Raw genomic sequence first — 27,180 nt, 5'->3', positions numbered from 1 at the left:
GAACAAATGAGCTTACTTGTGAAAAGAAGAAACCAAACTTCAGAAACGGCGGGAAAATTTACCTGCCGCGCGCACCAACGTCGTCGTCTTTACTACGAATCGTAAATTCAAATTTCTACAGGACGGCAACGCAGAACTATGACGTGACCCAGCGGCGGCGTCGTGCGAAAGTCGTCGATTCGTAAGCTCCCTGTTTTCGGGGCGACGGCGACCGGACTGGCAGAGCAAGCCTGGAACAGAGGCAGCCGTCGCTTCCCTCCAAAATTCGAACATTAAGATCGCAGTGAACTCAGGAGGACGGCGCCTTAGAAGACTACCGAACAGGAAAATATGGCTTCACATAAAGAATTAAGAGCATTAATGTTTATTTGCTTGCATGCAACAACAATAACAACAACAACAACAACAACTTTATTTCAGTATTCCCACGTTAGTACGTGGTATTACCTACTATTCTAAACAATTTTCAATACGTTTCATTTATACGATACTCTAACGAAAAAAGTGAGTTAGAAACACACAATTAAAATATCGGAGTTCATACATTTTGTCTGGATACTTTTATTTGGCTCGTAGGACAATTTTTTCCATGTAAAGCTCACTTCCCGTTTGCTGTTTGCCAGACTGGATCAGATTGGATCTTGACTCTGTGACACGAAACATGGAAACATTATAAAGATATAAGTTTAGATAGCAGAGCTTGGAAATCGAGCTTGAAATGTGACTCAAAGAAAACAAGGACAATTTAAGAACGATAATCTGCAAAATTCTGGTTGCTAAACGCAACAAACCTGATTGAAATGAAAGTTAGACTCACGATCTCGCCACAACGCCAAACAGACCAATTTCACGTCGCCGACGGGAGCACGACGGTAATATTGCACAAATCATGACGTCACGTCCGGTTGAAGTTGCCGTCGCCCCGAAAACGTCTCCATCTTAAGTTCCCTAACATCGCTTAGCACAGCGAAAGCAACGCCGACAGTAAGAGACAGAGGAACAGAGGAACAGGAGACTGGAATATCCGAGGCATAGTGGCTGGAAATCCTTGCCGCTCTTTCTTCTCAAATGTACCTTCGAATTCATATTAAATACAGCTCCACAAGGTTCAAACAGTGTGAATGGCAGAGAAAAATACTTCAACACTATTAATTTTAAATTTCAAACTGTGCAGCGGACGCTAGGCCCAGTGGTATGAGGGGTAAAGACAGGAACCACCCAGGGCGATGTAACATGTAGGATGTGTGGAAGAGCTGCAGAGACCCTCCCACATGTATTATTGAGGTGTTCCGCCCTAGCTCAATCAAAGTACTTGGGGTAGGTTGGTAGGTAGTTAGATCCTTTATTTAAAACTCGGTGAAATCTTCAGTACCAATAGAGTAAAAATCTAATTACAATTAATTAGACTAAAAACTATCGACATACTGTTTTACAAGACTGCCGAGTGAGAGTCCGACGACTCAAGTAGATGATTGATTTAATTTTTCTCACATTTTCGGGTAAAAGAGTTCCACAACAAAGCACCGCTGTAACTGAAACTTCGTTTCAAGTAGTTAGTACGCGGCCTGGGCAATGTCAATTTATGAAAGGAATTGCGCAAATCATAGTCTGTGCTTTGTTCGTGAAATAGGTTCTGCAAGTACACTGGAGCTTGTTCATTTAGAGATTTAAACGTCATTATTGCTTTATGCTTCTTTCTCCTTATTACTCATTTGTCCCATTTGAGTATATCAAGAAGCAGGCTCGAGCTAGTCCCATAGTTGGCCTTTAAAATTACTCTAGCTGCACGATTTTGTAACTTTTGTAATTTGTCACTCAGTTGATCACTTAAGCGGTCCCAAACGAGGCTACAGTAATCAAAGTTAGGTTGAATTAAGGAGTTATAGACTATAACCGCGGTAGATTGGGAGATAAGGGGCCTGATACGTCTAAGGGCACCTATAGTCGAAGTTACCTTCTTACACAATTCGTTAACATGATTAGATCTAATGATTTTGTGTGATCAACTTTGCTGATAACTTGGTCTTCTAGTTTGATGTTTATTTCGTTATGGCTTTCCGCAAGAAGATTCTGGCGAGAGCCAATAACCATAAACTCGGTTTTCGCAACATTAAGACTAAGCTTATCGGCTTTTAGCCAACAGTGAAGGTTCAGTAGTTCTGAGTTAGTCTCTTGTTTAAGGTCAGCTAGAGAGGAACCAGAAATGGTAATATTTGTATCATCTGGAAAACATTTTAGGGCATGCTGTATTAAGGCAGTTTGGAAGATCGTTTATATAGATTAAGAACAACAAAGGTCCGAGAATACTACCCTGTGGGACTCCGCGTCTTAGTTCGCTTACACTGGACATTGCGCCATTAACATAACATTTCTGGGTTCTGTTACCTAGGTAGGAGGCAAAGAATCGTAGGGAACCCAGATCAAGTCCATAGTTTGCAAGTTAACGTAACAAAGTTGGATTGGCAATGGTGTCAAAAGCCTTTTTAAGGTCGATATATACCACACCGTTTAAAAGGCCGTTATCTATATTAATAGACCAGTTGTTCGTTGTTTCAAGTAGCGCTGTCATGGAGCTATGGAGCGATCGAAAGCCGGATTGATAAGTATTCAAGAGTTTTTATCCAGGTAATCGTAGAGTTGTTGATAGGTAGTTTTCTCGAATAGCTTTGAGACAATTGGCAATACAGAAATTGCTCTATAGTTATTCAGATCAGATTTTGATCCTTTTTTAAAGATAGGAGTCACCTTGGCGATTTTCCATTCATCTGGAAAGGTTTCTGTTTCTATAAGCTATTAAAAATTCCGTTAATGGTGGTTCAAGAATGGAACTGGCTAATTTCAGAAGTTTACAAGGAACTCCGTCCGATCCCATGGCTTTCTTTTCGTCAAGCTGACTTAGTAGCTCACACACAGTTGTGACACTAAGAGCCCTTAAGGAGAAGGCTGTTTTAGTGGGCTGTAAATAACTTTCAGGGTCGATATTAGAAGGTGATAATTTACTGGCTAGATTTGGTCCAATAGATGTGAAAAAGTTATTAAAAACTTCTGCAATTTCAAGGGCAGAATTTATAGTTTCGTTATCTGTTTTAATGTCAGTGATATTGCGGCTTATGCGAGATTTACGCGAGCTCAGTTCGTTAATTAGCTTCCACGTTTTGGAGGAATTCTTTTTATTCAACTCTAAGTTGTGCAAAAAATACGTTTGGCTGATTTGATAGCATTGTTAGTTTCATTCCGCGCTTGCTTGTATTGTTCCCAGCTAGCCGCATTGCTTTCAATAATTGCTTTCTTTTTTAAATAATTTCCTTTGTAGATTTTATGCAACGCGTTAGGTCATATGTAATCCACGGAGAATGTTTTTTTGAGATCCGCTTTGTTTTAAGTGGGGCATGTTTATCGACAATTTCCATGAACAGGGTTTTCCACGCATCCTAGCAGTTGGATTTGGCTCTAAGCTAATTAAATCCCATGGCTGTTGAACAAGGTTGTTTAAAAATTTGTCGCTGTCAATTTTTTTGTAATCACGAGTTTCGATAGTACGGTGCGTGCCAACACGTTCATAACGTATTTTTATAGTCATAAAAACCTGTGAGTGATTGCTTATCCCAAGATGACACCAGAGTTAACAATTTTTTCGGGAGATTTAGTTATACAAAGGTCAATCAATATGCGTGATGTTAATGTAATCCTGGTTGGTTCAGAGATCATTTGGCTCAATCCGTAAATATCAAATATATTAGTTAAATTGGACGAAATGTGGTAGTTTTTTAGATTGTGCAACATATCACAGTTCAGATTTCCCAGCAAGTAGAAATCGTTGTTTTCCGAGTCAATTTTATCCACCAGGATTTCAAATCGACTAAAAATGGCCAGGCAGGAACTTGGAGGTCGGTACCACGTACTTACTAAAAAGGATCTAGAATGCGGTCTAGTAATTTCGATAACAAGGCACTCGAGTTGGTTATCACTTAAGTCATGCCATATATGATAATTTATGGTGTTTCGTAAACATATACAAACACCGCCACCGCATCTCCCATTCACCGACGATCCCTCCTAACGACTTAGAATCCTGGTAGAGATATTTTGGAGTCACCAATGGAACTGTCTGTGTCGGTTCTATCGTGAACCGACACAATGCCGCGTTGAAGATGCTTTTCTTCGAAAAAGTAGAAGTGGATAGGAGGGTTTTAGTTCTAACAGATTGGAGGGTCCGGGTTCGAATCCCCTGGAAGCAAATTTTTCGTAACATTATTATTTTTTTTTTTTCCTGAGTAGTGCATATAGCTAGTAACATAATTTGGTACATTGAAAGCAAAGTTTCCAGGATTATAGAAAATGCCGTGTGTATCATAGCTCATCCCCAGTACCAGTATATTTAGCAATACTACGAGCCCATACTGGGAGCCCATACCTCGCTAGCATAGCCAATATATGATCTTATAAACGTGAGATATAGTAATTTCCTATGGTCTGTAGTGAATAACATAACACTATTGTGGCGCAAAAATGGGAGCATCCTATTGGCTTTAGCTAAGATAGTGTTAATGTGAGTGTCCCATGTGAGGTCCGACGAGATAGTCACTCCGAAGGATTTACTTGATTGACGTGTTGTTGCAAGACAGGTTTGATTCGTGGGTGGAAAATTGTAGCCTGAATAATAGTACTGATTTCACGACGCCACCACCCAGTGACTAGTTTCCCTGCGATATGACGTCTGAGGAACGAGCGCAGAAATTCCATGCTGATGACCTTTCACTCTCCATATCTGAGTAGAACTTCTGGTCGGTCCTCTCGTGAGGGAATTTGCTTCAACCAATAAGAAGCACTTTCCAGATCTGGGTGGTGACACGTCACCAGTATGAAATTTCTGCACTCCTTTTTTTAGGCGGCATTTTGCGGGAAACTGAGAGAATGAGTGGTGGCGTTGCGAAAGGTCGGCCGTTTTGTCAGGCCATAAAACAATTTGCACGTTTCTCTTGCCCGTTTTATCGTAGCTGAAGTGACTTTAGGACTTTCATTTTGTTTTATTATATCAGGTAACAGCGCTGATACAGTAAACAATCCTGCTTGCATTGGAAGGTACACTTTTATCCAGTTTATAGCTTCCGCCGTGTGTCACAGAAATCCACTGACAACTGGCCGATATCTTGGAATTAAAACTACGAAAAGAGAGTTTCTTCAGCTTTGCGAGGTGGAAGTTTATTCGCGAGGTAACGGTCTGATTCTTTATATTTGCATATCTCTTAACCAACTTCCAGTTGATTTTTTCTTCAATAGACCTTTCCGCATTTTTTCAACATTTAAAATGGACTAGTTAGAGAAATTCCGTGGACACCACTGGAATGAGCGTCTTAAAATTAGTAAACCCGCCAAGTTTGAGGGTGATACGTCTTTAACTAGCAGCGAAAATACAGCTTCGCAAAGTTGCGAAAATTTGCAGACGTTTTTATGGTGGGGGACGAGTTTGTTCTCCCCACTATACAAAGGTCTGTAATTCTGCAACAAATCACTCTCAAACTTGGCAAAGGAAAGGGAAAGGGTCCATTTGAGCAGAAAGCTTAGAAAAAAACCTTGGTTTCATGTAAGAATCAAACTTAAGATCCTCTGATTTCTAGTTCGGATGCTCTATACAGTGGGCTATTGGAGACTCTTGGGTGAGCAGGGTCGAAATATAAATACAATTACACCAGTCATATTAGTAACAAAATGCTATTGCGATAAAAAAGAGAGTTAAAGTTCACGGTACTAAAAAAATTCAGTTATTGGTTATTAGCCACAGTTATGGTAAGTTCAATCAACATACATGCTGTAGAAAGAAATGAGAATAGAGGAATAATGCTTTATGAAGGTTACTTGGAGCTGTTGGTTAGGTTGGTGTCGCCCCATGTGAGGTAAACCGAATCAGTCTTGGATTCTGGATTCCACGTTGTGTATTCCGGATTTCCATTTTCAGTAGGAATCCGGAATCCTTGAGCTAAATTCCCAAATCCAAAGCCCTGGCTGGCGGATTCCACAAGGGAAAATTTCCCGGATTCCGTAATCCGGATAACCTTACTTGTGGCGATTGGTGGCTCCTCTCTCTCTCTCTCTCTCTCTTTTTCTTTATTTTGACATAATTGTAATGTTCCTTAATATACAGAGAACTTGTCATTTTATTGTTAATTAATTAATTAATTTATTTTTTATTTTTGGATTAAAATATATGAAATGACAGCCTGAATATCAGCCGTCCCTGGCCTCGAGTCACATACCCTCGAGAGGGAAGTCTGAATCAACGAGCCGATAATGCCGTCCAATGACGCCACTACTCCTCTGCTTTAATTTATGCAAAAAGTAAAACAAAATTGGAAACTGGCAAACAAAGACATATCACTGGGAATTAGGTCTACCTGGTACAGGATTGTTTTACTCGTCATTCATTATTTATGTTAAACGTTCAAACTGTTTAAGATGGGATCCATCAGGAAATTGAGAACAAAACAAAGAGGGAACAAAAACGTTGTACCAGAATATTTTAAGCCATATCGCATTCTTATTTTACACTTTTCAAAGGCTAATAATTTAGCTAGGGCTAAAAGCGAAGCTCCAGTTAATAAATTTATAATTTAAATCAAACAATAAACTTTTAATCCACAAATCAGTTAACTTAAGGGCACATTCATGAGACTTTTGAGGGAAAGGCTAGCTAAGTTATTTTAGAGTGAAACATCGAATTGATAACCTTATATGTACACCCAAAAAATAGCAAACATCCTCGATCACATTCAAGATCACAGTAGATAAGGCCTCGAAAACAAATTCTTGAAAAACAAATCACTCCGAACTTTTTTGCGTTGGACAGGTTTACTTGACAAATTCTTGCCAACAAATCTGGGGGTGTAATTTAAACCAACCTTTTATAATTTTTATACATCACATTTGTGGTGAAACAGTACTATTTATCATACAGACCTCGGACAGAATGCGGTATTTCACTATTTTTCAAGACAAATTGCACTCAGTCAATATTCAGGACGATCAATCGTGGGCTTTAAGAGAAACCGTTCAAAAATTTCCAAAATCACCCATATGGCCAGCTGGCTCTCGTTTGTATAGTTCGAGCTGTCAGTGTGGTCGAGTGTTTGAATGATCTTCAATAGAGTTACGCTTCAACATAATAGCGAATTTATTATTATTTGTTTTGTTATTTAATGGTTTCAGTTATGACGATGTGTAATCTTATAAAGCGTTTGATACGCGCAACATTTTTGAGTACTCCTGCAAGAGATGTTCATGAACGATGAAAACAAACGGTACGGACAAGCGATTAAAATTGCAAGAGAGACTACTAACAATCAAAAAAAGAAATATAATTCGGTGGAACATTTACAGAAACAACAATTTTCATTCACGAAGACAAGTATTAAAGTGTCTCTAAAAATCCTGAGTCTTTAAGCGTAAAGCTTAAGCCCGCTTAGCCTGTTCCAGGCGTTCAGATAGTGGGGAGCGGTGCGAAGTAAAAAGGAGCGCGAAAAAATAAAAGCGAGGGAGGAGGAGAGGTGAGAGAGGGAACGCCTGTTAGATTTGTTTTAAATAGACTCTTCCGCCCAGTCAGACCGCATCAGCTGTAGGTGGTCTTCACTTGTCAATCAAGACTAGTGTTACAGCCCGATGCATTTATTATTTTTCTTGCGAATAAGTCGAAGTTTGTCAGATCAAAAATTAATATTATGTATAAATAATCTTACTAAAAACCCAATGTAAGACTTTTAGACAATAGAAGGCGGGAGAAGTATTCATGTATAATGAATTTACTTACGGCTTTAAAACATGATTTCAGCGTGTACGTGACAAAAAATTATGAATCAAGTGACAAACAAATATCGCTCATTTCGTTAGAAAGCCGTTTCAATACAGATCGTTAACTCAAGCAATGAAAATGCACAACAATTGAAGGGAAAATTTACTATTCGATGATTGAGTGGACCTCGTCCATAGCGATAGCTGCAACTTGCTTTCCAAGCTTTCCTTTTTGAAGTCCTTTTGTCCATTCATTAGGCAACCACGATTTGGCACTTCAGTAAACAATTTCACAGCCTCCACTTTTAACGGCTTCATCCATATCTTCTCCCATCATTGCCGCCGCTACTCCGATTTTGTTCAAATATTCCACTTGGTCTTCCATGATGGTAATCAACGGAGTTACCACAACAATCGTAAATGGCATTCTATCCTGCCTTCATTCCAACGCACGCTTTATTCGAGGAAAAGCTGGAAATAAGAATTTTTCCAAAGCCAGTCGGTGAGAAATTGCTAAGACATCTATCCTACCGACTACGTGTTTTAAACAGTTTCTTTGCTCTTCGCTTTTAGCCTCCACGTTTGGAAAGTCACTCAGCGCTGTGTCTGTTGCGAGTTTGAATTCTGCGTGACGGCACGTAGAGTCTGTCATAACGGCCATATCGCATTTCTCGCTGTGATCGAAGACGCTCCAATGTTGACAAAAACTGTCAAAATCAACCAATCAGAGGGTATACCAGGATCTGGTATACCGGAACGCACTTTTGTTAAAAATTCTTACAAGCGTTCCCGCACCTCTCTCCCAAGTCCCCCTCTACTTTTCATCGCTTTCTTTACTCCGCACCGCTCTCCACTATCTGAACGCTTGGAACAGGCTAGAGCCCGCTTCCCGGCGCGGTGTTTACTTTTTTCGAAGGTGAACTCCTCGAAGCCAGAAAATCGCTCAAAGTTTTCTTTCTACAGCCAAATTTATAAACTAAATATTCTTCGGAACGTTTTCTTTCTATTTGTAGTGAGCAAATATATCTGAAGGCTTTTTAAAGTTCTGTAAGCTTATATCAAACCTTATACTAAGTCAGATCATTGACTCAAATCTTACAAACGTGCATAAACTTGCCGCATAAACTGTCAGCGTGAACTATGCAAGACTTCATGAAATTAGATATAACAAAAACAAACATCAAATACAATAATCACTCAGGCTTACCATTCGAGATTCAGTTCCTCAAAGCTATCAAGGAAGGCCACAGTTTCTTGAGACTTTTAAACCCTCTTACGCATTAAGCAAGGTGAAAAACGAAAACGATGCCATCCGAAATCGTATTACCGAATTTTGACAAGCGACACATTTCTCAACCAAAAACCCAGTACACAAGCCAGCCATGAATAACGGAAGACTCTTGATAGCAGCTGTATTTCATTTTGTACATCCAGAGGAAAAAGTGCAGCTAAAAACATCACGCGTTGACACAAAACTCTTCAGCTTCAGCTGTCAAAGTAAACAACTTTCAAGATGCTGCATAATTTTTTTGTATGAACTCACCTGTCAAATTTTGACCAATCAGAGTATAAAGATTGGACGTAGAGCGTGACCAACGCGTGACCATGGTAAGACAAGGTCTTACCCGCCTGTACTTTAAAAAAAAACTGGCTGAATTTTCGCTTCCGAGGTCAGTTTGAAATCAAAATCCTAATATTGCGGGGCCATAGTGACATAAACACAACATATTTAATATGAATCCTTGGAAAAAAATAAACTTGAGCCTGCGATCATTTGAAACTGGTAATTAGTCAGCGGATAACTTCAAAAAATACTCGACCTCGATGGGTCGACACTTGAGCCCGCGGTACGGTCAGGTGATATTGGTCAGCGGATGCTTTGTTTTGACAGCTGTCAATTGATCACAACATTGATGTGCAATTAGTTATCTCTTGGGCTCCCAAACTAGCTTAAAGTGTGAGAGTAATCATTGGTTTTCCTGTGGTGCTGTCGGACGGTCGGCGGTCGGTGTACGGTCACGTGATTACCAAATTTTCTGGGATAGGTAGATTTAAGCGCGCGCGTGGAGCTCCGCTATGAATGTCATAAGTTATATAAAATAATTCCAAAGGGAAGGTTCTTAGGGTGCCTGAAGAACAAAAAATAACGGCAATTGAGAAAACACAGGTAAAATCGACATAAGTAAGATTTTGTTTTGTGGAATTTGAAGCTTTTGGAGTTTGTTTTCTCGGGTTCCCATAAGAACCTTTTCTTTGGAATTATTTCTTATATAACTTATGACATTTATAGCCCTCTAAAAGTGTTAAAAAAATGCTAAATAATTGAAATTATTCTGGTACAAGGTTTTTGTCCACTGAAAATTAAAATTTCTCAATTTCCTAATGGATTTCTTCTTAATAACTACATGCAGTATGTTGAACAAACCTTTTGCTTGTATGGCGGCCATAATTCAATAATCAAAGTTGATCGCGGCCACCACGATGGTCGGTTGCTAGGGCTTTTCCTCCCGCAACTTCGTAAATTCAATTTTTGGCTCACAGAGCAGCATTTTGTATTCCAAATGAAGCAAGACATTAAAACATGTTAATTAGAGAAAAATTTTCTTCAAATTTTTACCATTGTAAAGGTATTTTGACGTTTCTTGAAAGTATGACGTCATAAGTGACGCCTATTTTTAGTAACAACATTAAAAACTTGCAAAGCAGTGTTCAAAACATTACAGACATTTTTGCTACACAAAAAGAATATGTATAGTGAAAAACCCACCTCAATCGGATAAAATGGCGTAAAGTTACAGCTAGTAAAAGAAATCAAATTTCCCCCACATGACCATATATGGTCAAAAGTAGGGGGATTTTAAACGCGAGAACAAGGAATGTATTGTAACAGGAGCAAGGAAAAAGTTGCATAAAATCGAAATTGTAGTTTTTTCTACTTACTTTTTGTTACTTATGTGCTGCTATGACGCGTTTACGTCACGAAATACGTCATTGTGACGTCAAAATGACGTATTTCGAGACGAAAAACGTGTCATAGCACCACATACCCTAAGTAGAAAAAACTACAATTTTGATTTAAAGTAACTTTGTCCTTGCTCCTGTTCCAATACATTCAATGTTCTCGCGTTTAAAATACCCCTAATTTTGACCATATATGGTCATTTGGGGGAAATTTGAATTTCTTTAATTAGCTGTAACTTTACTCCTTTTTTTCCGATTGAGATGGGGTTTTCACTAGAAATCATAGAATTCTATACAGAAAACTAAAGTAAAATTTTTACCATTTCTTTCTTGAATTTTTGTTCGGATGCCAAATTTGGACGTCATTTATGACGTCACAACAGAAGTCACATGGGATGAAAGAAAAACCAATAAACAGGTAATTTATCAAACTACTTCCCTGCCAAGTTTCGTCACATTCGATGCATTCTACTTCTGTCTATGGTCTAATACTCTCAGTTTTGAGAGGCATTGGGAGGAAAAGCCCTAGCAACCGACCACCGTGCACGCAATAATGAACACACAGAGGACGTTTTTCCTTCAATTTGCTTTAATTCAAAAGGAGCTATTTGGTCCTTAAAGAACAAACAAACAAGAAAGAAAATTATCATCACACTTGAAAGTAGAAATGACAAGGTTCGACAATTTGCTAGCTAGACACAAAAATCGCTGCCAAAACCACAAAGCGGCTTTAAATGAAAACCTACAGCCTTTTCGCTTTGATTCTTCATTCGTAGTTCAATTTAACAGGTCATAATTTGGAAGACATAGGATATTTTGCTCTTTAAAGATTGTCGACATTTTAAACTGTACGCAAGCATGCGAACCGCTGAATATCACATGACAGTTCCGCTAAAATTTGTTATAATTACACATAATTATGTAGACGTTTGGACAATCAACCAATGAAAATCACTACCTTGTTTTCGGGTAATGACGTCACTGGACGGCATTAGAGGCTCGTTGATTCAGACGTTCCTTCTGTGACTCAAGGAGATGGCTGAAATTTAGGCTGATGAAATGAATCATATTAATTTTGAGCTGCGGATAAAGATATGAAAGTGAACATGATCTTTGCATTAGAATGAACAGCATTATTGAACAACCTTCTTGTTTCTTTGAAGAAAATTTAGCGTATCAAAAGAATACGGATCAGTCAAGTACTTATAGCGACGGTGATGCGACGGGTGCTAGTGGCAACGCCGTGGACGGAAACAGCAATACTAACTTTAATGAAGGGTCATGTGCACACACGCTTGACGAAAAGCAGCCCTGGTGGAGAGTAGACTTAGGAAACGTGGAGCTAGTGAATGAAATTTACGTCGTAAACAGAGGAGACTGTTGTCAGAACAGATTGAATCCTTTCGAGATCAGAGTGGGTGAGTAAACATTTCTGGTAAAGACAGTGAATATTTTGTTAGTGTGCGTGCATTTTCCCTGCAGATCACGAGGTAAATACGTGCATTAGAGTGATATATTGTGTGTTTTCAGATGACGCTATGGCGACCATATTTGTGTCCCTAAACAATGAAACGGCGGCCATGTTTGTGTCCTAAATCAGTCCTGTGAGAGTTGAACTCTTTTCTTATGTAAACGCTTTCTTTTGTTCCAATAAATTTGCATAGATGCTGGCCACGCGAGTGAAAACACAGAATTCATCTCAATAGCCCACGTTCAGTATATTAAAATTCTAACATGACTCCGAGGCTTTCTGGTTATTTTTCTATATTCGGTTTGGTTTTCTTTGTGCTCAAGTCTCTTCTGGGAATTGCGAGGCAATGGACTCGTGGAAAATTTGCAATTTTTTGTCTCGCTATTCCCAGAAAAGACTTGAGCACAAAGAAACCAAAACGAATATACAAAAATGACCAGTAAGCCTCAGGGTCATGTTAGAATTTTAATATATATTGAACTTGGGCAATTAGTATTTTCTACAAACTGTATTTTGCATTAAAAAAGTGATTTTTAGAATTTAATGCATGTATATGTATTCTCATTCTGAAATAGCCCTTATTCACGATACCCGCCACCTTCGCACGCGCTTTAGGGTTGATGGGATAGAAGCAGTGACACGTGGTATTTCAGGGGGCAAACAAGTGAAAAAATTTGCTAATAGGATTAATCGGGGTCGAGTTTGTTAATTCTGTCAAAATGGTAAGACGATTTTACTCTTGCAAAATGTACAGTTCGAATTTCGAATTTCGAAGTCTTTACGCCATCTTTCATTGCTGTGAGGACATCTACGGTCTCTACTGCATCTAGAAAAGAAACAGTTATCACTTCCTCTCATTATTTACCGTCATTTTCTGTTTTCTAGAATAAACAAACTCGACCGCAATTTCTTGAATTGGCAACTTTTAGCACTCGTTTGCCCCCTGAGAAACCACGTGGCATTGCTTTTATCCCATCAGTCCTTAAGCTAGTGCATTCGGATGCAACAACTTCCATTGTTGGCCAACAATGTTGCGTCCGTTTGCACGGGGCTAAAAGCTATTACCGGTTTCTAACATTGCGCAACGACAACGACACGCAAAAACATGCAACGAGATGTACAAACATGCGCAACATGTAGCATCCAACAATGTTGGGAGTTGTTGGCCAACAATGCAATGATGGCGAGTATCGTGAAAAAGGTATATACGGCCAATCTGTACATGTATATTTTAGGAGTAAATTCGAGTAACGGAGGTATCACCAATCCGAAGTGTGGGGATGGCTATAGCGTTCCTGGTGGCCAGGGTGCCTCGTTCTTCTGTCGCCCAAGTTTGTACGGGAGATACGTCACCATACGAAGACATGATGAAAGGAAAAATTCATTAAATTTCTGCGAAGTTGAGGTTTATTCCGCACGAAGAGGTACAGAACCATCCGGGATTAGTGTCATGCACTCTGCTTTGGTATTTACATAGGATGGAACAAAAATATTGTTCGTAGTTTATTCCAGTTTTTTTTCTGTGCTTCGATTCTTGTAAGCGACTATTTTGGATGGTCGCTTACGGGAGGTTCGACTGTAATTGATAATCTTGATTCTGGAGAAACTACTGGAAAAGTCTTGAATTTTGGATCCAAAAATCAGTAGAGCCCTTGTTAATGTACCGAGAGCTTTACCGCAATTAGAACCAACCTTGGAAAGCAACTCCCCACGTCCTCGAAAATTGCCTTCTCTTGGACCTTCTCTCCGTCGGAATTTCTGTTGCCCTTCGTGGAGGGGGGTGGGGATAAGGATATTTTCTGGAACTACACATTAGAATTTTTTCGGTGATTATTCTAGGCACCGCATTACAACTTGAAAACTTTAACCAAACATTTTCAAGTTTCAGTTTACGTCCAGTTTCAGTGCCTCAATACAGCCCTGAATAACAAAAAATGGACCATTAATCTTTGAATTCAATTGAGCGAGGACACGTTTTAACATTTGAAAAACAGCAAAGAGCGTGAGGTAGCCCCTTTAATCTTGAACATAATACTTACTTAGGGACGATAATATAACAGAAAAAAAATCTATTCACTCTTCTCCTCGTAAGGTTCAATCAACATATGATTAAGTTATAAATATCCTTTTCTAGCGTGCCAAATCCAGGCTATCGGTCTGGCCAGCAGTGACGCTATCCCAGACAACAGCTTCTCTGCCTCGACTCATCGTCCTGGTAATGAAGCTTACAAAGGTCGTCTAAACGGAAATGGCGCCTGGTCACCTAGCGGAAATAATGATACCAACGACTACTTGCAAATTGACCTGAAAGACCAGTTCTTTATCTGCGCCGTGGCCACTCAAGGAAATTCAAGTGACGATCACTGGACAACAAAGTACAAATTAAGTTATTCGCTGGACAACTCGACTTGGCTCACTTATCAAGAAAACGACATTGTCAAGGTGTGTTTGGACAACCTGAACTAAACTTGCAACGTAATTTACCTTGTCTCGCGGCGGCCATTTTGTCTCAGGAGATTTAAAAAGCTTTGTTTATGCACGCCTAGCCTCGTTCTCTCTACAAGGCTAGCCGTGCATAAACAAAGCTTTTTAAATCTCCTGAGACAAAATGACCGCGGCGTGACAACGGTCTATTAGAACCACGCAATGGGCCATTTCCGAGTTGCCCCTAAGCCTCGGTTTCATATTGAGGCTAAGTGCAAGGCCATTGAAGTAAAACCAAGAGAGGATAAAGGGGACAGAGAAGGCATCCTCCATACACCCCCTATTCCATCGGTAAATCGTCTCGAGTTATTTTTAAGACCACAGATCCCAAGGGGGATTAGACAACAGCCAATCATATAGCGCGAATGTGTTCCGCGTGGATGACCCACGCTCAGAGCCACGCGTCCTTCACGAATTGAGGCAGCAAAAAATAGCGGAAGACGCGGAAAGCAATATTGCTATTCGTTTTGTCGACGAAAACGACTAAAGAGAGATTTCTGCTAAAGCTGTGTCAGCGAAACGGAAATTAAAAAAGAATCGCCCTTCCTCTCTTGTATAGAGCTAACAGTACAGCAGGGAAATCCTTAACACAGTGAATATTCTCTCAGGATCATTTATAATTTACAGTTTGAAGAGAGCAATTTCTGGTGTGATATTTATTCTTTTATTAGTCCTTTATTATTCAACAAAAATAACACTTGGCGTCCTATAATAGTAATAATAATAATAATTTAATAACTTCTAGAGCGCTATTTACATTCACTGATCAATAGCGCTTAACAACTTAAAAAAAATACAATAACATTCAAATTTGTAAAACTAATTACATGTACATGAATATTACTTGCTACTTGCTTTATTGTACAAACGACCGGTTTCAATAGCCCGGCGAAATGTCTCATTTTATTAAAGTACTGAGGTTACGATAACTTCGAGTTAAACTGATTTCACGGGTTGTCAAAGAGTCGAGCGATTCCTTTTTCCCAGGTGAGCGCGACTCATTTAACTTCAATATTCAGAAATGCTCTCGATCTCTTTTCGCTTACATTGCCTTTCGCCCGAAATGTTTTGCATGGCGTTTAGTCATGCGAAACCTCCACGAAACATCCACGCAGCGCGCGAGGTAACTTTATCCCGATTCTCAAAATAACTCGAGACGAATTACCTATGGAATAGGGTGTGTATGGGGGATGCCTTCTCTGTCCCCTTTATCCTCTCTTGAGTAAAACTCATTATCTCAATAACAATTTTACGCGTGGCCTCATTTTGAAGGTGAGAGTTTTGGAACTCGGACGTTGAACTGAAAATGGTAAAATATTTAAATTAGTGGAACAAGATGTATTATGGACAATTTGAAGAAAGGTAAATTGAATAGATTTATTTTATATAGAAATACAAGAATAAAATTTGCTGCGGTTACACGAGACAACTTTTTCTAGGTTAACTGATGTTAGGTTTACTAAAGGTGGATTTCCAGTGTTGGGTAATTTTTACGTGCGTAGACGCGTAAAATTTATAGTCCATCACCTGAGGGGGTTCTAATACTCATCTCAGGAGAATAAACGAGACTGATTCCAAATGAAAGATTATCTATTTACCTTTCCAAAAATGTCTTGCCGGACATTCTAAGTGGTAGCTTTCCGGTAGAAATTAGACTTTCAAGATACGCTATTGGAAGCCGCCGACGGCCGCCATTTTGTTTTTTAGCCGGGAACCCCAAGAAGATGAAAACATACAAATAAACTACCTCGAAGACCTTTAAAAGCCAAAATATATTTTCAAAGTAGATTTAAGTTGATTTGTTTAGAGTGAATTGTAATATTAAATGTAATTTGGAAGGTTTTTGGTGGATTTTTGACAGAATTTAGACTCAAAATTTAGCTGTAACGAAAGCTCTGTGGAGAGTTACATTCAAAGTGTTATTTGTAGAGGTCATTACAAATTACATCAGAAATTATAGTTGTTTATCCGTATTTATATGTATCTTTTAAATATTCTTTATGATTTCCCTTGCCCTTAACTCCTCAATATAAACACTCCGTCATGAGTTTAGTCTGCAGAACTTGACTTAGTGTTTTAAAATTTTAATATTTTAGCGACACAACTTGTAATATCTAAGCAAGTATCATTTTCATTTAGGTGCTGTAACTAAAAACTGGCTTGCACGCATGATTAGAAAAAGGTTAATTCATTGATTCATAGTTTATAATAATATTGCATAATATATGGGTAATGACTGAGTAAACATTATTTTACATCAGCGGTGAAATTTAGCTAAATTTGGCTGCAGCTAGAACCAAACATGGTAATGCATTTCGGGATGCTGCACTTATGAAAGAATTCCAGAACCAATGCGCCTATCCCCACAGTACTCGGGAATGTCCTTTTTTATTACACCTGGTCACTAATTAGGTGACGAGGCATTTGGCCATTCCATCATCGACTCCTAGAGAGTCTCAGTCATGTTGCTTTTCTACCTTGACGCGATGGAGCAAGCTATTCTCAAGCGACAACTACAACGTCCCGTCTCGCTATCCATTCTTACTTTTCCCTCCAGGATCGCGGATAGTCGCTCTTTTGATGTTAATATGGAGCTTTCATTTAGCCAGCGACCGTTCAAAGGGGTGACATCGGGTAGCTCGGTACTGTCATCTGGTCGTAATGGTGAAGGTCGAGCGCCGGAATTTATTGACTATCCACATCCCCCACTCAAGAGTCACAGATCATATAAGACTTAAGAACGAGGCGCTCAGTCCTAGTGCCCGTATAGCCGCAGCTGATCTAGCTGCCAGAAGCCGGCCCTCTTCAATTCAACGCCAGGGCCTCATAGGAAATACTCCTAGGCTCGTAGTATGATTGGTCCCACTCTCGTAGGCTGGTCGATCGTACTAGGGAGTCATAGTTACTCCCCGGTTGACCCGCGCTTGGTTGCATAAACACGTTAACGCCTCCGTTTAAGCCGGGGGGTTTCAGGTGATTCTCCGCTGTCTCAAAGGTTCTCTTCCGTCATCCCTCTTCGTGTCTTGCTTCGGGAAAAGGATCAAATTCACCTGGCCCCGCTGAATGTGCATTCTACTTCCATGAGTGCCACGGGTGGATTGTTGGGTTGATTACATTCGTCTGGGATAAGCACGCGATTTAAAGTTTGCTCATTGATTACTTTCAGCCCAAATTCTGTCTCGACCTCCTTAAACAGGTTATAACTGATCCCATGGCCGCACTCAGTTGTCTATCAGTCTTATCTCTGGAAACTGCGGGCAAAAGTTTATTTCTGGGTCAGACCTGCTCTTGTCCCTTTCCGCATAGGAATGTTGCAAAAGGCCTTCAAAGGTATGTATCTAGTAATTTCGGGAGTCAGCCACTTGTAGCAGAGATTCTTCTCCTCGGATGGCCATGGCAGTTCAATGGAACGAGTTTTTTATTTTCTTATTGAGAAGTTTCGCTAGATTTAAAACAGATTTGTCTCATCAGTTCAAAAACATTTGGTTGGCCGTGTTTTTTTTTTTTTTGACGTTTAAACTCGAAGTTATCTACAAGGTGGATGGATATACAAGGATATTATTTCGCTGATAATTAAAAAATACCAATTCTGTTAGGGCCTGTTTACAAGGAGGGAGGGTAACCCAAACAGCAAGAGGGTTAAACTAGCGCTCGCACATTTCTACTTATTATTTTTACGCGACGTGTTTACAAAGCATCCAGATAGGGTTGCCCTATCAAGAGGGTTACCCTAAATGTACCTGCCTTGTAAACGCTCTGCTAAGGGATAACTCATGACCAGTAACTCATGAAAATTTGAATGTGTTAACCAAGTTTTCTTGCTAGATTTTAAATATCTGAACAATATTATGTATTTTCTTTATGCGATGATAATACCTGACTTTTTTTCCGGATAACGTGTTTAAAATGGAGAATTCAAGATTTCGTCCAAATCTTGGACGTTACAAGGCATGTTAGTTTAGTCTTCACATGACGAAACACATCAGTTAAGCCGGTTGACTCGTTTGACTCGTGTCGGCTTCCTGGGAAATTTTGCTTTTAACCAGAATACCTTGAACCCTCTTGCTAGGGTAACCCTAGGACCAGGGTTACCCTCCCCCTTAGATACCATTCTCAACAAGTTTTGTATTGGAATTTTGTTACATCCACGCCCATTATCCGCCTCTGCCTGGCTCTGCCAGTACATTTACAGTTCCTTATTTCTTTAATTATAAATTCTAAGACCCTCAGCCGTTTGATATTAAGCTGTCACTGAAAGAATACACAGCGTAAGTAAACCTTCTCTGTCCCTTAATTGTTTCCGGAGGTTTCGGTCCAGCTCTCGGTGGTTACATCACTACTATGCGCAAAATGCGTTATTGAAAGAACGATATCTTGCTTCACTGCCTATCAAATCCTTAGCACAGATGCCAGAAATCTCAGCAGCAATAGAAATCATGTTAGTGTTCACTTTCAGGTGCAACGAAGCGCTTTTTGTTGCCCTTCATCTGCTCTAAATGCTTCGACGCTACGCAACTTTTTCTGTGTTCTAGCTTGGTAATACACAGGTTATTTATGAAAATCCTGTTCTCCTTTTGATAGATCTAGAATTTGACGGTGTTGCTTGATCAGCCCAACACGATAGAACTTCGCCCACGACTCTGTGTCTTTACATTGCATCAGACGCCCATCGCTCTCGCTACAGATCACACAACATTCTCGCTACAAATCACACAAATTTCCTAGCTCAGTTCTCAGGGGCGGATCTAGGGGGAGGGCGCAGGGGGTGCGCACCCCCCCCCCCCCCCCCCTAAGATGACGGGCGGTTTTGTAATACAACTGGTATTCTGCCAAAAAAAAAAAAACTATGTGGTTTATTGGTGTTGAAGTAGAGCAAGAGACGAGTGCACCCCCTCCTAAAAGAAATCCTGGGTCCCTGGTTCTTATGGAAGAATAAGACTGATCACAAAGATAACCCATGCATATGCACAACAAAATGGACTGCACTTTCTATGGGGTGATCGAGATCAGGATCGGTGATCCCAGATCACCCGGACCATGGTAGATCAAGTGGACCGATAAATCCTTGTCGAGAGTGGATTAATCCGTTCGAATGGTCTAACATGATCCGAGTGATCAGGGATCACTAATCCTGATCCGAATCATCTCAAAAGAACGCACCCTATTTAGCTGTAAGTACAAACAAAACAAACATCAAATTAGATGTTTACATTACCGTAGTTAGTATCGTGCAATCAGATTTTTTAAGTTGTACTTTGTATTAGGATATAATCTTTGGCAAATGATGTAGAGCGTTCACGATTCCTGTTGCTGCATTAAAAAATGTATCTACAATTAATGATTTACTTTAATGCCGGGCGTTTATTTTCTTTACTCGGATCCATAGCATATCCTAATATATTTTCATTTAACACTCTACAGTATAAGGTCTATAAGTAGTGGCGTGAGTTTAACGCATTCTGCAAGATTTCTATTTTTGCAGCTTGTCTTATGATGCTCTGCAGTGACATCTTTTCTATTTAATTTCGAAAGGAGAATTTAAAAACTTTGAAAACCTACTTCATAATGGCAAATCTTACACAGTCAATGTGATCGTTGCGTGACGTCAGTTTTGTTGAATGCAGTACGTATACGTGGAGTGAAATCAAATTAATACACGACGGCTTGTTGTTATTGCTTTACTAAACTCATTACAAATAAGCACCCACACTAGAAATTTAGCGCAATGCAAAAACATACGTGTTTCTAGTCAAATTCTTCATCATTATATGAGCTCTATTTTCGGATTCACATTTCATCACTGCAAAGTTTCGACTAAACGCAGAATTTGAATTTGACAATGACGCTTAGACTGACAGCCGAAGTTGAGACGGAATTGATACCTGAAATCTTTTCGATAAAAATCAAAGATAGTATAAGACATACATTTACGATTTACTAAGGATAAGACAACTTTCAAACAACTTTGCATGTGTTTTGGTTCATGTTATTAAGAGTCCGCCTTTCCTATCGAGAACCGGATTTATTTGGTAAAATGGCGTCATTCGGTAGCTTCCAGTGACGTCTCTTCAAAGTCGAATTTCTACAGGAAAGCTACCACTCTGAATGTCCGGCAAGACATTTTTTGAAAGCTTAATAGATAAACTTTCATGCTGGACAGGTTTCGCTTATTCTCCTGAGATGAGTATTAGACCCAAATTTTCGGGTCCTAGAGGATGGACTATTACGTGCGTAAATAAAATCGAGGCAATGTATGGAAGGTCATGCGTAAACGTAAAAGTCGACCCTCGCTTAACTCTTACATGTACGCGTGGCCTTTCAAACAATTCCTCTATTTCATTTACGCAAGGAAAAAATACGCGACAGTGGAAATCAACCCTTAGGGAAAGTTGCCTTCTACCGCCGGGAAAAAAACCTGGGAAAAAATTGCCAAGGTATTTTTTGCACCAAAAACGGCAGCGTTAGAGCCTATTTTCTTAATCTAGTAGTTACGTTTAATTTACAACAATGTTCACATTGCAGATCTTTAACGCCAATGATGGGAGGAACGATATCGTAAAACACAGTCTAGTCGGTATAGTTAGAGCGAGGTTCATCCGCTTTCAGCCAACAGAGTTTTCAGCTGGGAAAGCTTTAAGAGTAGAAGTGTATGGAATACTAACAACAACAGGTAAATTTTGTAAAGATTCCAGTTTAATGTCGGTTCCTGTTCATATACTCACAGTTTCGATATTCATAAACCAGAACAATCATAAACGCGTTTTCCAACGTTCTTTATTTCTCTAGTTTGTATTTATATCATTGGGTGAAATGTCAGCCGTCTTTTTCCCCTAACCTACAATCGTTGCAAGTCGTCGGTTGTGTAAAAGAAAAGAACCTCGTACATTTTGGGGCGTTATCGTCTCAAATAGACTACGAACAATCTCTCTTTTTTTTTTCTTTTTAGGGGCACCCAAAGAGCGTTTTCTCCGCATTGCCCTTTAGGCTTCCTGGAGTGTTTAAAAAGCAATAAAAATGAATAATTCGCGTCGCTCTTAAAGTTTTACTGTTCGGTTGTCTGTCTAAAGGGGCAGTTAAGACCTCGCGACTTTTTTTAGGGCTTGTTTTCGCCTATCCCAAAAATACCAGCCTACAGTGAAAGCTTCAGAAAAACTTAAGATTACCTAACTATTTTTTTCGATAAACGAAATTATTCGGGGTCGTTTTGAAGTTTGTTCGAAAACCTTACTGATTGTACGCGTGTCTTCGAATTTCTAGGGCGACGTAGCATGTATAGAAAACTAGAATAGGCCATTTTAGAGATGTGCGCGTAGTGCCCTAGCCTTTGAGTGAATGTGAGGCTGAGGTTGACCTTGAGAAACACCTCCTTCCTTTACTCATGGAAATTATGCTTAAAAAGGTTTTGTTTGTATATGAACAACATGATTTACATAATAAAGCAGGAAGGGTTGTATCAAAACAAGGTCAACTCCAGCCTCGTTTCTACTTGTAACAGTGTAAAATGGGCTATTAACAATAAAAAATAAAAGGTAGATTTCATTATTCGTTTACTTGCGTTTCTTCTAGCGCCAAGCCGTGCTCCCACCAGCTTTACGGTGACCCCCTCCTCCTCCACTAGTGTTCGAGCATCCTGGCAGTTGCCAACGGCAGACTTCCAGATGATTACAGGATTCAGGCTCCTGTATAGAAACTCTAGCTCTGTCGAAGATCCACTTACCGTCATAACGATTGAAAGCAACTCTATCCTTAGCCATGAAGTCACTGGACTTGGGATATTTACAAAATATGAATTTCAGGTGTTAACTTTTTCACTTATGGGTGATGGACCGCCAAGTTCTGTTAAAACTGTGAGGACAGACGTGGGGGGTAAGTATTCACCGTGAGCTATGATCAAGTGCTAGCCTTTCTTATGAAGATACGATAATCAATTTATTTTGCTATTTCTCAGAGATAGCATTAGCGCTGGCCCACTTGCCAATGCGAGTGTGAAAGCGCGTCGGGCGAATGAAAATCGTTGACTACTCGCATACGCCCGATTAGGTTTCTATCCCCGCTTTCTATGACTGTTAATTTATCTACATATCTGTTTTGGCGTTTTATTTATATCACTGTTGGGGAACGGATGATGAAGGTGGAAGCTGTCTTGACTTTTCGGGGACTTTCGTTATTTTAATTTGATGTTATTCTTAAAATGCATTTATATTGAAGATTTTTAACATAGATAAAGAAATATATTAGTAATGACTTATATATTAGACTAATAATGTAACTTACTAAATTTCATTATACAAACACCAAGAAAATTGCAGGCAAGCTTTCGCGCGAAAACATGGTGAATCGATTATTTAAACGCGAAATGCTTTTTTAGCCTACAGTATATGCTTTAATGAAATTGTCTACGACAAATGGTGTTTAAATAAAAGCGTTGGGCAACTGAAAATAACTTAGAACGCGGTTTTGTTAGACACTGATTAAACTCCGTTTAAATAACCGGGCGAATATCTTTTCAAGTGAAAATAACATGGGTTATCTTCACATGTGAAAAGATCACCGGCGCTATGGCTACATAATAAATCGCGCCTTTTACAGCAAAAAAAAAATAAACTAGTAAAGTTACATGGACTGGTATTTCATTGGTGTTTATAGACTATAATAGGTAGAACATTACATGGTCGCTTGGACATACGAAATTTCTTTTCTCGTGTTTAAGAATATTATTAATATTATTCAGCACTCAAAGAGAGATTTCGTATCTCCGCGTGGCCGTGTATTATCCTCTATATATCAATTTAGTATTTACCAAATCATTGAATAGGAATTTTGGTGTATTTTGATTGGCTCCCGTAACTCGGAATATCCTTCGCCATTAACTGTTTTGCAACCGGAGCAAAAATGGCGTCTCGTCTGGAGACGTTTTTGGAAGAGGAAATTTGAGCGATAAATGAAGCGCCAGATATATACCTCGCCTTTTCGCGTCTCGGTATATCTCGAACTATTTACCTCCCCTTCGGGGATAGTTGTATAATATTTCTGTATTAATATAATAATGTAATTTTTATTTATCCTTCATCATTAGCAAAATAATTAATTAATAGACCTCTTTAACTTGTATGTTTTGTTTTCCCAATAGAACTTGACCCTTTATCTCTTCATAAATTATGTGGAGAGATGCACGTGAATTAGATGTAATTTGCAAGAAACAGTTCTCTAGAGTATTATCACATGGCCTGTATGGGGAAGCAAAACATACGAGCTAAAGAAGTCTATTGGCTTAATAATAGGACAATTGCACGATGACGTCATTTTCTCCAATTACCAAAACCCTTCAGTTTGCTGTTTTCTTCTGCAAGTTAAGGGTATTGCAATTCTTTTTAAGAAAATCTCTGCAGGATTGACAAATTTAAACAAGGATATAAAAACGAAATGCCTTCTGGTATTTGTAGTCAAATTTCGTCATCACAAAAATGACCTTTTGACTTCCCATTTTCAGCTCCTTCACAAGCCCCTACGAACCTGGGTTTGACTGTCAACAACTCGACTAGTATTTCAGTGAACTGGCAGCTACCCCCCGGGATATCCCAAAATGGACCTATTACGGGATTTACAGTGTACTACCAGAAAACAGGCGCCTCCGGTAAAGCGAACACTGTCACCGTTGACGGTGAAACTGTTCTTTCTAAAACTATTACTGGGATGGAGAAATACACAGAATACGATATTCAAGTGTCTGCATTCACCTACGCTGGGGATGGACCGAAAAGCTCTGTTGTGACGGAAAGAACAAGTGAAGACGGTAAGACATGTCTAGTGAATGTAAGAATGGAAACACCAACATGTACGATGCGCCTGCTTAACTGATATGCATTGGGCTAAGAATTCTCAGTTCTCGTACTTTAAATACGTATTTATTCGATTAACCGCCCAGAGTGCTTGTTAAATTTTTGGACCTTGAGAGTGGGCGCGTATTCGAGGTGAGCGCTTACTAAATTTTCACCATTTTTAGCGAGTGAAGCATGTTTATTTTGCAACAAAACAATAAATGGTAATAATAAAACGCGAAGATGTAATAAAGCAAGGCTTCTGTAAATACTCTGAAGAAAACTCCTATTTCGGAGAAGTCTCTCATTAGTACTTATTCAATTTTTTGGGGTGTGGGTTGCCACTTATTTGAGTCTGAGTGGGAGGGGGAGGGGGTGGGGTGGAGGTTTGCGCTAACTCGAAGTTGGTCGCTTATTCGAATAAATACGGTATCGGTAGCCTGTGAAAAAAATCCGACATTTCGCGACGCCACCACTGGTTTCTGCGAGCGCAGACTTGAATTTCCATACTGATGACAGTGCTTCCTATTACTAATTTCAACCAATCAGAAACACTACCCATGCCGGATCCGGGTACGGTCGTGTCATCAGAAGAAATTTCTGCGCTCGTTCCTCGATCGTCAAAACCAGCGTTGTCATCGCAAAATGTAAGCTGTTTTCTCAGGTAAAACATCAATAAGCTTGCGTCTACAGCTTTAGACTTTCGAGCAAGTTATGTCCACAAAGCACCCAATCCTTCCGTGTGATTAAAAAAGCGAACTTGGTTTGAGATCTCCCACTCGCTCTAAATCTCCTACTTGTAGTCCAATCTAACGTCCTGTTTACATGGAGGTGGGGGACCCCAGATAGATGAGGTAACATGTGGCGGGGTTATATGCTTCTGATTTAATCAATGAAACTGTTTCCTTTCGTTTGTTCGAACGGATGGCAAGATGGAGGTGGACTGAGACATGAAAAAGTTAGGCCATCTTTCAAGTTTTAATACTATGTTTTTCAAACTCTCACCAAAGGAATACTATGACTAGTCCTCCCTGGTGAAATTTGTTTAATGTTTGTTTGAGCACTGTTTTGTGTATGGGTAAAGGCAATGAGTAACCTATTCAGCACATAATTGACCCTAAACAGCAATTTCCTCTTGACGTAAAGACTTAGCCAAGTGTTTCAACTGGAGATTTGTCTTTTTGTAGAGAAAGGAATTGTAAGTAAAACTAAGTTTGGTATCTTTGCGCTCAATAGAACTTTCCATAATAAAGAGGCATCCTTATTTTTGTCGAACATAAGTGTAATTATTACCACCTCTTTGTTTAAGTCTTTGAATGTTTCTTTTTCTTGATAGCACCCAGCTTCGGTCCAGATAATTTAGTCACTACTGAATTGAATGAAACAACATTCAACATTTCGTGGGCTCCTCTACCAACGGAGAAGAGCAATGGGATACTCATTCTCTATGAAGCAAAGGCGGAGTTAGTGCTCACAAGACCACGCTCACGGCGAGCAGTTGCAAGCAGCAAAGGGTTGAATACAACAAAAACCTTTGCTGTTTTGAAGGATTTTCTCACTTGTTCTCAGTACAGAATCTCTGTTCGGGCTTTTACGGTCGTTGGACCTGGGCCCTATGGTCCGCCCACACAACTGCATACATCAAGTAGGTAGTCAGAGTTACCCCAAGCCTCTGTTTCAAAACGAGGCTAAGTACCAAACCTTTCTCGTGAGAATAAGTTTTCTTTGCATGAAAATAGAAAATCATTTTTACACTTAGTCTTGTTTTAAAACAGAGGCTTGGGGTAACTCGGAAATGGCCTGTTTTATACCAAAAATACTTTATTTGTTGGGAAATAAGTCTAGCTCTCGGGATATGTTAAGTTATTTCCAGAAGAATAAAACACTTGAAATCAATGGGAATTTGCTTTCCACAGAGGTTCTCCAACTTTTATTCAGTGTTGTGAGGAGAGAACAATGGGACAATATGCTTCTTGGTTTCTCGCCATTACAATATTCTGCACTGTTTGCTTTGAGGCAATCGCACTTGGACTTGATAACGTTTAAGGTAATCCATTAAAATGTGCGGATGTCCCAGGAATTAGACCTCTGTTTAATTACAACCTCAAAAAATAACTTAAGTGAAATTCACTCTTCCCAGCCAACGCCTTAACTTTCCTTCTCTGTCCCATAATGCTCTCTCAGGTAGGAAGGTGGCTTTCATGCCGGGCACGTCTGTCCATTTCAACCATATGTAATTTGCCTGGATTTATTGCCGATATGTTTTCTCTCAAGGGCCAGCCGCACCTAGAGTGTTAGTGGCCATGATTGAAGAAACAAAGGTGAGGCTGGAATGGACACCACCAACAAATGTCCCAGAGGGGGGCGTCAAATATAAGGTGAGAGGTGTATAAAGGACACTGACTACAGGTCGAACGTACATGTAATACATTGAACAATTGTAATCGTAAAATATTCTTAGAGGCCTGATGGCATTTCTGTTCATTATCATTACTTGTATCATTATTATTATCTTCATTACCCTCAGCTTGATGGTTTGCTGGAGTCCTCCTTTGCTGACAGAATTCCACTGGCCGTGGCCCCTGGGGACCTGTTTCTCAAAAGTCCCGATAGCTTTTCGGCCCCGAAAAGCTGTTTCGTGTTTGTCTTATTTGCATTGAAGAT

General features: G+C 39.6%; 2 protein-coding genes across 2 annotated transcripts in view; both read left to right on the top strand.

Annotated features, from left to right (window-relative positions):
- Positions 1-27,180, top strand: part of LOC140953982 (receptor-type tyrosine-protein phosphatase epsilon-like) — a 239,288-nt gene that overhangs the window by 157,351 nt on the left and 54,757 nt on the right. The window lies entirely within an intron of this gene.
- LOC140921755 (uncharacterized) overlaps positions 1-27,180 on the top strand; it is an 89,702-nt gene that overhangs the window by 59,233 nt on the left and 3,289 nt on the right. Inside the window, exons 11-14 of the mRNA XM_073371760.1 lie at positions 22,265-22,564; positions 24,189-24,491; positions 25,853-26,161; positions 26,791-26,894. Coding sequence (XP_073227861.1) covers positions 22,265-22,564; positions 24,189-24,491; positions 25,853-26,161; positions 26,791-26,894 — 1,016 coding nt within the window. The remainder of the gene's footprint in view (positions 1-22,264; positions 22,565-24,188; positions 24,492-25,852; positions 26,162-26,790; positions 26,895-27,180) is intronic.

The sequence above is a fragment of the Porites lutea genome, chromosome 12 (genome assembly GCF_958299795.1).
Source record: "Porites lutea chromosome 12, jaPorLute2.1, whole genome shotgun sequence".
Lineage (NCBI taxonomy): Eukaryota > Metazoa > Cnidaria > Anthozoa > Scleractinia > Poritidae > Porites > Porites lutea.
This window is presented reverse-complemented; position numbering and strand designations above follow the sequence as displayed.